Source organism: Mastigoproctus giganteus, chromosome 11 (genome assembly GCF_048544385.1).
Source record: "Mastigoproctus giganteus isolate SK-2022 chromosome 11, ASM4854438v1, whole genome shotgun sequence".
Taxonomy (NCBI): domain Eukaryota; kingdom Metazoa; phylum Arthropoda; class Arachnida; order Uropygi; family Thelyphonidae; genus Mastigoproctus; species Mastigoproctus giganteus.
Genome location: NC_143585.1, coordinates 36,975,270 through 36,989,800, shown reverse-complemented (window position 1 = coordinate 36,989,800; position 14,531 = coordinate 36,975,270). Strand labels below are relative to the sequence as shown.

The window sequence follows — 14,531 nt, the reverse complement described above, 5'->3', positions numbered from 1 at the left end:
GTTTTACACAAATAAATATTACTTCAAAATGAATACAATGCTTGACCTTTCAATTTCTTTTGTATTTAAAACAAATAGAAGGTATAATAATTAATAACACTATAATGAGAAACTTTTAGACACTTGTACAGACCATTTCCTACAAGATGATAGCAATTTACAACCGTTGCAAGCAGTGTTCCACAAAGAATATGGCGTTTAAAAAAAAGTGACTATGATTAACAAAATTAAAAAAGATGAATTTATACATTTTAAATTCGTCTTTTATCTTAAGTATTTAAAAGAGTAGGCCCGTAATCTGTAATCAGAATGTTTTATTTGTTTTTTTTTATAAACAGAAGTCACTTATAAAAATTAAAAACACAACAGATGAGATGAAGTGCAGTTACTTTAGTACTAGCACGGTTTAATTCTTTAACAGTATTTTTATTAGCAAACTTCTTAGAGGCTTTCTTAAAATCAAGCATTTTTATCATTTTATAGGATGGGACAGGAGAGAGAAATTCTTATTGCAATTTCAGCATGTTTTTTTACAGGAAAAGCAAGTAATTAACCAATTGAACTCTTGATTGTAATTACACGACCAGCCTTGGTATGAAAGTGGTCTGTGTCTAATAAAAATATCATTTTATATTTGAATACAGCGCAAGTCAACCATGTTCGATACCTATGATATTTCATACATATATATATATATTTTTTTTTTTTACAGCTGCTGGTCTTTCCCAACGCATTCTAAATTTTGACATGCCAGTTACTGTTTTATCACTGTGATATCCTTACTTAATATGGAACATACAGGATTTAATTAGTGATTCACTACGTAACACACTACAAATGGATAAACTTGCTTCTCATTTGATGGTGGTGTCTGTGGCAACAGCTGAGCACTTCGTAAAGACTCTTGCCCATGCTTTCTAGATTCATTTAAAATTTAGACAGTAACGATTACCCTTGTATATCAAATACTTTTTTGTGCCCTTTTGAAGATACTGTTTCTGATGCACAACTCACATTAAGAAATGGGAAAATAATGCATGCTAAGAAACAAATGCGAACAAGTCTGATATACATTAGTAACCTATTTGATAATGCCAAATATGCTGCGGAGAATTCTTGAGCATTACCACTTTCGTCAATGCCATCTTTAAAATAAGGTGGACAAAACGAATTTAGTAATGAAAAAGTGGCTGCATTAGATCTAACAAAAAGTACCATGTACCACAGTATCTATTGCCAAAAAGAAGACATTCCTTTCATTGTAGTCTGTTGCTTAGCAAATCACTTTGATCAGTACTTTACAAAGTTTATTGTTATTCAAATTCTGTAATAAGAACTAGCTATATGACAAATAATAACAACTCCAAGGTCATAACTAGTTGGATGTAAATCCGCCAGCAAGCATTCAAATGAAACCGACTGGCATTCATAATTTTAAGCCTATATTAACAAAACAATTACATATAATAAAGGACTTCAGAATTTTGAGCTTTTAAACTAATTCTTACAAAACAGGCATTGCATATCACAAAAAACAAGCAAAGAACACATCACTGTATCCATACAGCCGTCGAACAGTATCTCAGAGATATGATTTGGTAGATCAGTGGCATGTGTGAGGGGACATTTTCTTCTATCATAACACTTCTGCACATACATTTTATGGTTACACAAATAATTTAATATTATGTTTGTTTATTGCACTACAATTTTCTAATCTAATCAGTTCTGTTCTGTAAAGAAATCATAATTTCAGAGTTCTAGCTTGATCAGATGGTTACTAACTCATCATCTACATTGTATATTTTAATGATCATAAGTTTTGGAGGTATGAATATTTTTATCTTTAAACAGTAACAATTTGACCTTTTGAACTAAAAATAGCAAAACGCAGCTCACTGAACCAAGTGAGAAATATCGCAAGAAAATATTTCCCATTTTGAAGTCTAACACATTTTTGCTTAACCAAATTTTGCTGCCAAACAGCTTATTATTAAACAAATGTACATTTAAAGTTCTTAATAAAATTTTCTGATTTCACAAAATTAATCAGTTTTTAACACCACAATCACTTTCCGAGTATCTGCATATGCGTTTGTGGTAAACTAAGACCTTCACCAATAGAACACAAACACAAGTTTATAAAGGATATATATATGTTGCATGTGTGTTTGTATAAAAATCATTCTACCATCGACCCCCCTTTTTCCTTTTCTTCTTTTGTGTTGCTTGTGGACGTTGCTGACGAGGACCCTGAGGATTGGGAGATGCCTGAGGAGCAGGAACTGCAGATGTGGAAGTGGCTGAAGGCATGGTGGTAGCTCCCGGACGAGGAGATGCTGCATTTTTAGATGATTCCCTGGAAGACAAAAGTTTTGCAAATTTCTTATTAATATATAGTTCTAAACATAAAAATCTTTATAGCACAAGGCTTCAAACTGTAGATAAATTCGATTGCATACAATTTAGTGCATCATGTCTAAAGCAGGCTTCAGTTAAACCATCTAAAGTTGTATTATTAAAGGCATCATTACATATATCTCATCTTGTGAAATCCTTCACAATGGGTTGCCTATCTTTCATATTTTGAACAAGTGATTCTTCCCCAATAGAGAAGACTATTGTTACTTATTCTCAGAGGGCTGCCGGCACCACCACCACCACCCAGATGCCATTTCAGGACTAATTGGTGGTTCACCTCAGTGAGTGGGTAGGTACCTGGTGGTATAAAAGCTGCCAACCCAGTTGTGAATTTATTTCAAAACTAAGAAATGCCAAAAGTTGTGTGGTTAAAACATAAAAAATCTTTAGAGCACAAGTCTTCAAACTGCAGATAAATTCAACTACATATACATTAGTGCTAAAGCATCATGATCAACTACACAAGTGAGCCAACAAAAGATGTATCATTAAAGGCATCACTGTATCATTAATGTATTATTAAAAGCACCAAGGAAGGGCCATTTAGCCCTGAATGGCTATGTGGGTGGTCCACCGAGAATAAGTACAATAATTTTCACTACTGGGGAAGTGGTACTTAAAATACCAAAGATAGGCAACTCGTGAAGGATTTCACAAAAGAGATAAAATATAATGATGCTTTTAATAATGCAACTTCGGTTGGTTCAACTGTAGACATGATGCTTTAGCATTAACTTATATGTATATTCTTCTAAATAAGGTTTTATGATATCATATATGTTAGTGCAAAAGCATCATTTTAACTAGCCAAATTTATCTAGCAAAGTAGTTAAATTAATTAATTAAATTGGCAATCGAATACCTTCACAACATGAGATATTGATCAGATTAACCGGGACACTTCAAGACTCCAAAAAAAAAAAAAAAAAAAAAAAACCAGAAATAAAATTCAAGTAATAACTAGAATAGGTATAAACAGATATTTTGCAAGTCGTAAATAAGGGACAAGAAGCGGCGTTATAAGTCGTGATTAGGAGATTAGTGTACCTATTATTCCCGCTGTTTTCACTTTCCTTAAAAAAAAAAAAAAAAAAAAACCCCAAATGTTTAGTTCGATTTAGTGTGTCGCGTCGATTGTTGTGTTTCGTCGCACCATAAAAGGACAAATTTTCTTTCATTATTTATGTCAGAGATCTCGGAATTTTTTTTATAGTAACTTTTTTTTTTGTTTAGAAATCGTGAAAATGATGGGCAAACGCTAGAGTTGTGCTTTCAATTAAACAAAAACTCAAAATTATTCAAAAGTTTGAAAAGTTCCGTTAAATCTCTAATTATAATTTTGGTGACCAAACCACACGCAACATTTTAAAAAATAAAGGGAAGCTATTAGATTTAAAATCGACATCATAAAACATAAAAGTGTGTCCAATATGCACTACTCATGTATTGGACATGCGAGTAGTGCGTGGTAAGTTTTTTTTGTTTATCTATCGCCATATTTTTTACATAGGTTGCTGAACATTTTTCGATACAGTAAGTCCCCGACTTATGTAGATTCGGACTTATATGACTGAAGATTTCAGTGAAGGGAATACACAGTTCACCATAATAACGTAAAAATCCACAGAATTCCGGCTATCGGTACTATAGCAAATGCAATAAGATCGAGTTTACTACCCGTTTATAATTGGTTACACTGTACACAAGCCCAGTAACCCGGAAAGTGCAAATTGTTTTTTGGCAGTGACCTCCAGAAATGTGCTTTAGTAAAATGTGAGCTCGCGTGGAGTGATAATAGTGAGTTTTTGCCTTAACCCTGTGAAGTTCTTTTCAGAAAATTTAATTTTGGCCGTTATCATGGTGCCGACTAAGAAAATAAATGACAGCGGTACTAGCAAATTTATCAAGAAAAGGAAAGCGATTGAGTCGGATCAGAAAATTAAAATAATAAGGATGTATGAAAATGGGCAAACATTAACAATTATCGCACGGAATTTAGATTTGTCAGTGGTAATGGTTAACACAATAAAGGAGAAAGACAGAATACGAGAAGCAGTCGGCACCAATGAAAGTCAACTATAATATTAACCAAGGCTACGAAATACATACAGATTTTACAGTACAGTAACGTGTTTTTTCTTCCTTTTATGTTTTCTTTCCTTATGTGCCACTCCAGCTACTTCACTGCTGTCCCAGATAAAGCTTTTAATTGAACTAATTAAAAATATATAATTATTTTTCTTCATTCTTATGAGGTTATGTGGTTTTTGTAATTTTGGCATATTAGGGATATAGCAGCAATATTTTATTGGTCATTCCAGAGTTACATAAAACTCGACTTACGTAAGAAGTCCTGAAACGTATCTCTTACATATGTTGGGGACTTACTGTATTTTTGGATTAACTGAGAAATCGATTATCCAGGAATTTCTTTTTACCATCCATCCCAGAAAATTGAGAGCCTACTGTATAACCAAAACAATGCCAATTTAATTAATTAATTTAACTACTTTGGTAGATGGCTAAGCTAAAATGATGCTTTTGCACTAACCTATATGTTAGTCATTCTACCTCGTAGCATGGGGTCTTTGCCCTTAAATATTTTATGGTTTTATGATATATAATATCTAGCATAATAAACATGAGAATCTGGATTTTCTTACTTAAAAAAAATTATAAAAGAGCAATATCTCCTTAATATTGAGTTTTACCATAAATTCAACAAGTAGTACCTCCTTAAGATTAACTCAATCTTAAAATTATTAAATTGAGATTAAAAAAAAAAAAAAAAAAAAAAACTGCAGCCATTATCAACCCACTGCAGAATGGAAGCCTCAACAATTCATGCTGAGGGAAATGTACCATAGTTTGTCACGCCGGTCCAGTGCGGGTTGGCAGATCAACCGTATTTAGTAGTTAGGGGCTTGAACCCTGATCTACTCAAGGAGTGTGTGCTACTGCACTCCCACTCCTGACCACTTGGCTACAGAGGCCTTGTAATTGAGATTAACTCAATCTCAATTTAAACTAAGTAAAAAATTGCCGTTTCACTGTTTCTAAAGGAAATTATGAAACTGCAACTGATTTTTAATTAGCTTAATTTTTAAACCTAATTAAGTGGAACTTTGTATAAGTTTCAGATGCATAATGATAAATGGCTAATTAAAAATTTTTTTGATAAAACTCAACATTAAGAATCTATCACTATTTACAAATCCTATTTACAGGTTAAGGATGTTCAATTTATTCTAATAGTACACTCTATATCTTTAGTAAATCATATTAAATGCAAAGCTGAGGGTGCTAAAAAGAAATATTTGTATTGACGATTTATTGTAAACACTACTGACTTGGTTGTCGTGCCAGAGTATAAACAGAAAATTTATTTTTATTTATTTTATTAAACACTATATGTGAAGAAATAGGTGATGAGATAATTAACCACAGGGAAGAATGAATGAGTGTAAAATAAATAGTGTAAGCAATTAATACTCGTTACATATACAACATGAATGAGCAGGAGGCATGTTCTGAGACTCTAAATTAAGATTTCTGATAGGCAGAAACCTTTAGTATCATAACAATCAACTAAATTTTTGTTTATGATAATAGCATTCAATCTCTTATTAAGTGTGAAGGATGTAATTAAAACTTAAAATAATTTTAAAAGGGATGGAATGAATGAGACTTAAAAAAAAAAAAAAAAAAACCCTCACCAAAGGAATGCAAACATAACTGATTCATTAAGACGATGATATATAAAAACTGAGAGATATTGCAAAATTCAACTAAATGTTCTTGAAAAAGGCACTCATCTTGAGAGCCAATATCAAAGGAAGAAAGAATCGGTTATGTAATAATATAACCGATTCTTTCTGCCTGACTACTTTTATGACCATGAGCTAACAGCATATTGCACTGCTATTGGCCCACATCACTGCCCCAACATGATGTGGCATTTAGTCAACAAGTTGCTGGAAATGAATGATTTGACCATTCATGTAACAAAACTGTCCTCAATTCCATGGAAAGGTTTTCACACATTTGGCATGGTGGATGGTTACACTTCATAGGAGTAAACATGCAGCATTGCTGAGGGTACCTGATCTGCAACAATATAGTAGTAGTAGTAGTAGTGGCATGTGATGCAAGAAAGCAAATGTATGAGCTTATGCAGCATCAGCCAAAAAAAAAAAAAAAAAAAAAAAATCACACCATTCCCTCCAAATGCCTGTCCAGTTCCTCCTTAAATTTATTCAACCTATTAACTTCCACAACGATAGATGGAAGTTTGTTCCAGCAATTAACTACCTGGCTAAAGGCAAATTTCCGCACATCTATTCTACATCTGTCTTTTCTTAATTTGAATTTATGCCCCCTTAGGTTCGTAATCTGAACAAGTGGAAGGATCCCATCAGAATTCAGCGTGCTCAACCCATTCAAGGCCTTATGTACCTCAATCAGATCACCGCGCAGGTGCCTAGTCTCCAGCCACTGCAATTTGCAGAACTTAAGCCTCTCTCGGTAAGAGGATCCCTTCATTCCCCTCACCAATCTTGTTGCCCTTCTCTGTACACGCTCAAGTAAATCTACATCCTTCCTAAAATGAGGCCTCCAGACCTGTACGCAGTACTCAAGGCATGGCCTGACCATTGCCTTATACAGAGGGATAATCACCTCCTTTTCCCTGCTAGCAAAATTCCTATATATCATTGACAAAACCCCATGACCTGCCCTGGCAGCCTGTTGCATTGCTCAGAAAACGTCATATCTGCCTGCACAATTACTCCCAGGTCTTTTTCATTTTCTACCACCTTAAGTGTAGTACCACACAGTTGGTACGTTTCTCTGGGGTTACTTCTACCCATATGCAGTACTTTGCATTTGTCAAGGTTAAACTTCAGTTGCCACTTCTTAGCCCATCTACCCAAATTATCCAGATCCTGTTGCAGTAGCACACTGCCATTACTGTCATTAACAACCCTGCTAACCTTTGTATCATCTGCAAACTTCGACATTAAGCCTGATATACCTTCATCAATATCATTGATAAATATACAAAACAACAGTGGACCTAACACCGAACCCTGTGGGACTCCACTAATAACATTAGTCCAAGAAAAGCAGCACCCATTGATTACCACCCTCTGTCTTCTCGCACTTAACCATCCTTTTATCCATTGTAGCAACTTACCATTAATACCATTCTGCTCCAATTTGTACAATAGTCTTCCATGCGCAACAGTGTCAAAAGCTTTCCTGAAATCCAAATATATGATATCAAAATTATTTTTTGCATCCAGTTCCTTTGTAATCACATCATAATAACCTATCAAATTTGTCAGACAAGACTTTCCCTTAACAAACCCATGCTGTGTCTGAATTATTGCTGCAGTCTTGTCTAGATGATCCTGCAATGCATCTTTAACCAGCGACTCCATTATTTTACCTGGAACAGAAGTTAAACTAACTGGTCTGTAATTACTCGTGTCACCCTTCGATCCCCCTTTGTGAATTGGGGATACATTTGCACATCTCCAGTCCATGGGAACCTCCCCTGAGTCCAAGGATGCTCTCATAATTATGGCTAAGGGTTTGCTTAGTTGCTTTGCCGCCTCCTTTAGTATAACTGGATAGTTCCCATCCACCCCAGGTGCTTTTCTTACGTTTAACTTCAACAATTTCTCTTCCACTTTGCTCTCAGTTATTACAAAATCATTAAGTATCTTGCTACAATTTGATAACCTTCTGCCATTTTCAAACCTTAATAATTCGTCACGTGTGAATGTAGATGCAAAATACTCATTCAGTTTGTTTGCTATCTGAGCAGGATCATGAACAGTCGAACCATCGATGTCAAGTGGACCAATCAGATTCATCCCCTTCCTTTTAGAGTTTATATAAGTAAAGAAATCCTTGCTGTTTTTCTTAGCATCTTTTGCCAAGGATTTCTCGTAATCTGCCTTCGCCTGCCGAACCTCCTTTGTGACCTGATTACAGATTAACTTATATCTGTCATAGGCTTCTGAGTCGCTTGATAATTTATATGCATCCCATGCATTTTTCTTCTCTGTTACGAGTCTCATTAGTTCATTTGACAACCATTTAGGCCTAAACCTTGAACAATATTTCTTAATAGGTATGAAACTTTTAGTAGCTTCCACGATTAATTCCTTGAATGCTTCCCATTTAGAATTTACTGTTGGTAACATCGTCAGTTGATCCCACTGTACTCGCCTTTACGGAAGCAAAAACCCATTATGATGTGGTTACAAAGGAACTGGATGCGAAAAATAATTTTGATATCATATACTTGGATTTCAGGAAAGCTTTTGACACTGTTGCGCATGGAAGACTATTGTACAAATTGGAGCAGAATGGTATTAAGGGTAAGTTGCTACAATGGATAAAAGGATGGTTAAGTGCTAGAAGACAGAGGGTGGTAATCAATGGGTGCTGCTCTTCTTGGACTAGTTATTAGTGGAGTCCCACAGGGTTCAGTGTTAGGTCCACTGTTGTTTTGTATATTTATCAATGATATTGATGAAGGTATATCAGGCTTAATGTCGAAGTTTGCAGATGATACAAAGGTTGGCAGGGTTGTTAATGACAGTAATGGCAGTGTGCTACTGCAACAGGATCTAGATAATTTGGGCAGATGGGCTAAGAAGTGGCAACTGAAGTTTAACCTTGACAAATGCAAAGTACTACATATGGGTAGAAGTAACCCCAGAGAAACGTACCAACTGTGTGGTACTACACTTAAGGTGGTAGAAAATGAAAAAGACCTGGGAGTAATTGTGCAGGCAGATATGAAGTTTTCTGAGCAATGCAGACAGGCTGCCAGGGCAGGTCATGGGGTTTTGTCAATGATATATAGGAATTTTGCTAGCAGGGAAAAGGAGGTGATTATCCCTCTGTATAAGGCAATGGTCAGGTCACACCTTGAGTACTGCGTACAGGTCTGGAGGCCTCATTTTAGGAAGGATGTAGATTTACTTGAGCGTGTACAGAGAAGGGCAACAAGATTGGTGAGGGGAATGAAGGGATCCTCTTACCAAGAGAGGCTTAAGTTCTGCAAATTGCAGTGGCTGGAGACTAAGCACCTGCACGGTGATCTGATTGAGGTATATAAGGCCTTGAATGGGTTGAGCACGCTGAATTCTGATGGATCCTTCCACTTGTTCAGATTACGAATCTAAGGGGACATAAATTCAAATTAAGAAAAGAGAGATGTAGAATAGATGTGCGGAAATTTTCCTTTAGCCAGCGGGTGGTTAATTGCTGGAACAAACTTCCATCTGTCGTTGTGGAAGTTGATAGGTTGAATAAATTTAAGGAGGAACTGGACAGGCATTTGGAGGGAATGGTGTGATTTTTTTTTTTTTTTTTTTTGGCTGATGCTGCATAAGCTCATACATTTGCTTTCTTGCATCACATGCCACTACTACTACTACTACCCTTCCCTTTACCCCTGATGGTAATTAAATCTTTAAGTAAATCCCACGTCAGAATGTCCAGATATTCTCTGCCATTCACAGTATCCTCCTGATGATCGGGTGGACAAAGAGCATGCCTCACTCCATTACACTTCCTGCAGGAGCCAGTGCTGGCAGTACTAATGTAATGTTATGGAAAAGCATAAATCAGAAATCATCAAACCTGCTTCAGACCTCCTGCATCCATCCTCTGTGTTCCCAGAACCAACAAATTTTCTGGTTGGTATTTAAGGTAGTGGCTTCCATGAAGTCTCATACTGCCACAATGCACTGGCTCATCACATGGTGTAGGAATTGATGTCCTCTTAATGTTCTAGAATTAAATCTGGAAGTTAATTGTTCCATCATTTGGTGGTGATAATTACAATTGATAATCTGCTTGATGTCTGGAGCAGGTTACATCTCTGGTCACAGTTATTTCTGTTAGGGGATGCTTTCTGACGAATACTCCATTTATTTGACTAGTGCAGTCATCCTCTCTGCTGCACCTGACAGAATCGTATATCTCTAGATGCCCAGGAGATCCTATTTATTGCTTAATGCTGTCTGCACAGGTAGCACAATAGTTATAATCACTGTTCTCCCCATACCAGGCAAAAAAGGCCCAGGGTTGAATCCTTTCAATAATGCTAGAAACTTCTATGGGCTTTTTTCTTTTCCTGGCCCTCAGTCTCAGGCATGGATAACTCCATTCTTCTGGAAATTAAGGTTTTTTGCTCAAAAAAACAGATAAACAGACCAGAGAACACACACAATTTAAGAACATAATACACATGTCCTTATAAGTTCCATATTAGGTGGCCCTAATATGACAATTTTTTTTTTAATACCTTAATGCTGGTGAACTGATTCGAGTATTAGTCAGGTAACATAACTTTATGGTGGTTTCTACTGCCATCACACCATGTAGCCACTTCGATTTACATATATTTGCATAGGTTGTTGCATACAGCTCAAATCCCCATGGTCCTAATAAAGTGACTAGGCAGTGTATGAGTTTATATTATAGATGGTCATGTAGTATTGGAGTCAATTGTTTATAATCTTCAGCTCCTAGAGTTTACAAGGAGGAATGCTGGAAATTTCAATGGGAACACGAGCAAATGGAGAGGATTATTTTATTTCAGAAAAGTACACAACAGGAAATCCATTTACTGTGTCTAGCAAAGAAATTAACATTGTTAATAGTAATACAAGAATAAAAATAGACTGAAAAATGTGGTTGAAAGGACAATAATAAAACAGCATATACAATCATTTTTTTGGCTGATGCTACAAAAGCTCATATGCTTTCTTTCTTTCTAGTATCACATGCCTCCATTACTACTACTAAAATTATAATACATACAAGGAAGTATTTAAGTTATTTATAATGATCACTGAGCATATATAAATTTACAATTTATATACACTGATTACTGAATTGTGACCACCCTCCTTCCTAATACCATGTTGGGCTACCATTCACACAGATAACTGCTACCAATTTTAGACACACACACCAACCGTTTATGACTGGTTGAATAATGAAATAAAATAAAATAAAATGATAGAAAAGACTGTAAAATAATATTTACAAAAAAACTTTTAATCATTTACAAAAAACTAAACTATAACAAAAGTAAAATAAGTAAATAAGTTAAAATGCATTAAAATATAAATATAAAAGCGATAAAAAGACGATAAAAAACACTAGAGCTTTCGGAGGTGTCTTCCTCCTTCCTCAGTACTGAGGAAGGAGGAAGACACCTCCGAAAGCTCTAGTGTTTTTTATCGTCTTTTTATCGCTTTTATATTTATATTTTAATGCATTTTAACTTATTTACTTATTTTACTTTTGTTATAGTTTAGTTTTTTGTAAATGATTAAAAGTTTTTTTGTAAATATTATTTTACAGTCTTTTCTATCATTTTATTTTATTTTATTTCATTATTCAACCAGTCATAAACGGTTGGTGTGTGTGTCTAAAATTGGTAGTATGAATAATCCCAACCTCAGAGGCCTTATTGCAGATACAGATAACTGCTACTTGCCTATGTGTAAACTATATTAGATGTTTGGAGATATCTGTTGGGATCTGCCTGAAAGGCTTTCCATAGGGTCAGAACAGATGATGGCTGCGTGTCCATACTGCCTCACTTCCAAAATACCAGGTGCTCAACTTAATTTGGAGGTTAATCAAAATGGGTGATATCTTCACTGTATTACTCATGCACATTTTGAGCCCAATGACACTGTACATTATCATTCTGGAAGATACCATTTCAGACCAGGAAAAAATGCAACATGGCAGAGTGCATATGGTCTTCTAAATGCTGCAGGTAGACTTCACCAGTGAAACGTTAGTTTGTATGCACCATAGGTCCCAATTCTTGCTAGCAAAACATGCTCCATATTAAGGAACCACTACTGCCTTTTTTTTTTTTTTTTTTTTTTGGTAGTTGTTGGCGCATCGGCTTCTGTGGCCATAATGCACCTCCCAAGGTTTTTGCAGTACTTTGATCCAAGCCCGAGGCGGGATTCGAACCCGCGACCTTTGGGTTGCCGGGCCCACTACTGCCTGCCTGGAGAGTGAGCACCATGCATGTGGGTCCATGGACCCATGTTCTTGTGTCACACATGAAGGTATCCATCAGCATGTTGCACCAGGTATTTGGACTCATCCAACCAGCACACTCATTTCCAATCCTCCAGTGATCAACTAGCATGTTGGTGACACTACAGCACTTGCCATCAATGATTACTGGTGGTGAAGAGAGGGTGTCTCTTGGGTAGTCTGCTATGGAACCATATGTACATGAGCGTATGGTGCAGCATTCTTTAGGATATTGTTCTTGCATTCCCCATATTGCATTGCAATGTCAACCGTCACACAGTAACCTGCTATTCAGCCCGCCACACCCTTCACTCACCATGAACACCCATCTTACATAATCCTATACAGTTCTGTCAACAGGAGGTGGTTTGACCCATCTGAAACTATTATTTGTACACCTTAACCATAGTGAGCAGCGGACAAGATTTGGCATTTCTGATATGGAAGCACCCTGATGCACCAGCCCCAACAATTATGCCCTTTTGAAACTCTGTGATATCTTTACTATGTCTCATAACTGATACTTTATCATTTTGATTTGCAGGTGAGATGCAAATTACCACTGCTCTGCACAGAAATCTGTTTGGCTTATTATACTGCAAACTATGTGGCATAGTCCATTATGAGTCGTCCTAATTCAGTGATTACTGAGTTTATAAGCAATTTATATTATTTACATGAAAATATGAAAAAAAAAAAGTTTTCACAGAAAAATTAACCATGTAGTTCACAGCCAGCAGGGTAATGTCCTGGCTGGAGAAGTCTGTAAGCTGACTGAGTGAATTCCTCGAGGTTTGCAACACATCAAACTTGTGTTCATTAACAAGGGAAGCTGATCAGATTAGAAAACTTCTGAAGGATTTCAGATCGGGATCTGAGTATAGGGAGTTGAGTTGTCTTGTGCCAGCTGTTGGAATGTGAAGAGTGAGAGACAGATATATTGAAGAAGATCTGGTGCAAGGATTTGTCTGATAAAGATTTGATAGAACAGTTTTAAGTCAAACAGAGCCCTGTGAATTTCAAGCAACTCTAGTCTGAAATGACTAGATAGTTGCTTGTAAAATATCCTGTGATATAAAATTGTCCCTCTTTGTTTAATGGATTATAGGTTCAAGAGTAGAGAGATAAATTCAATAACAGGCAGTACAAGAGCCTTGAAAAGAGCTGGTTTAGCAGCTGAGTGCAATTTTAAAATCAGCTGAGGTTGATTTATATAAGGCAAGTGGTAAAAAAAAAGTTTGTAATTCATATTTAATTCCATCTGCAAAAAATCAAAATAGAGACTATTTATGACGACATTATTATTATATTATTTTTTTTGTAACTTACTGATGTGCAGCTTATGCTATTCCAGATATGATTATGTCACAGAGAGTATTCAAGCACTTATGCCTTCAAATACCAAACTGTTTATTTTATGCATCTATGATGTATTAATAATTGGAGAGTCCCACGACAATGACTTATTGTTCAATAAATCAATATCATGATATAACAAAAATACTTTCTTTTTCCCAGGTAAACACAAATGGATGTTGTTTGGTTTTTAGGAGCATTAGCAACTAAGGCCATATTGCTCCGAGGATATGCAGTGGTCATTCCCTGACCTGTCCGCATCCTCCATATTTGGTGGTGACGGGCTCGAACCCCGGTCTAATCAAGAAGCGTGTGCTATGCACTGCTGCTCCTGCCCACCTGGCTACGGAGGCGCCCAAAAAACACAAATGGATGAAGTTGAGTCGACGTTGTTAACAAACACAACAATATATGAATTATGTTCAGTGAATGCATCGTATTAACTTCAGTTAAAAAAAAAAAAAAAAAATTCCTTGACCTAACAAATTCTCCCATATGACTGAAGCATGGTAAAAGCCCTATGGGTGGTACTATATTTGCCAATTCCTGGCAGGTTTTCCAGACTTGCCCATTTTTCTACAAATAGCCAAAAAAATGGAATGCCAGATTCAACTTATTTGGTTTGGTAAGGATCTTTATTTTATCCATTTTTTCTAGAT

General features: G+C 35.9%; 1 protein-coding gene across 1 annotated transcript in view; it reads right to left on the bottom strand.

Moving 5' to 3' along the window:
- Nucleotides 1-2,068: 2,068 nt before the first annotated feature.
- Nucleotides 2,069-14,531, bottom strand: part of Srp72 (signal recognition particle 72) — a 110,764-nt gene continuing 98,301 nt past the window's right edge. Inside the window, exon 18 of the mRNA XM_090384190.1 lies at nt 2,069-2,359. Coding sequence (XP_090240316.1) covers nt 2,188-2,359 — 172 coding nt within the window. The 3' untranslated portion in view covers nt 2,069-2,187. The remainder of the gene's footprint in view (nt 2,360-14,531) is intronic.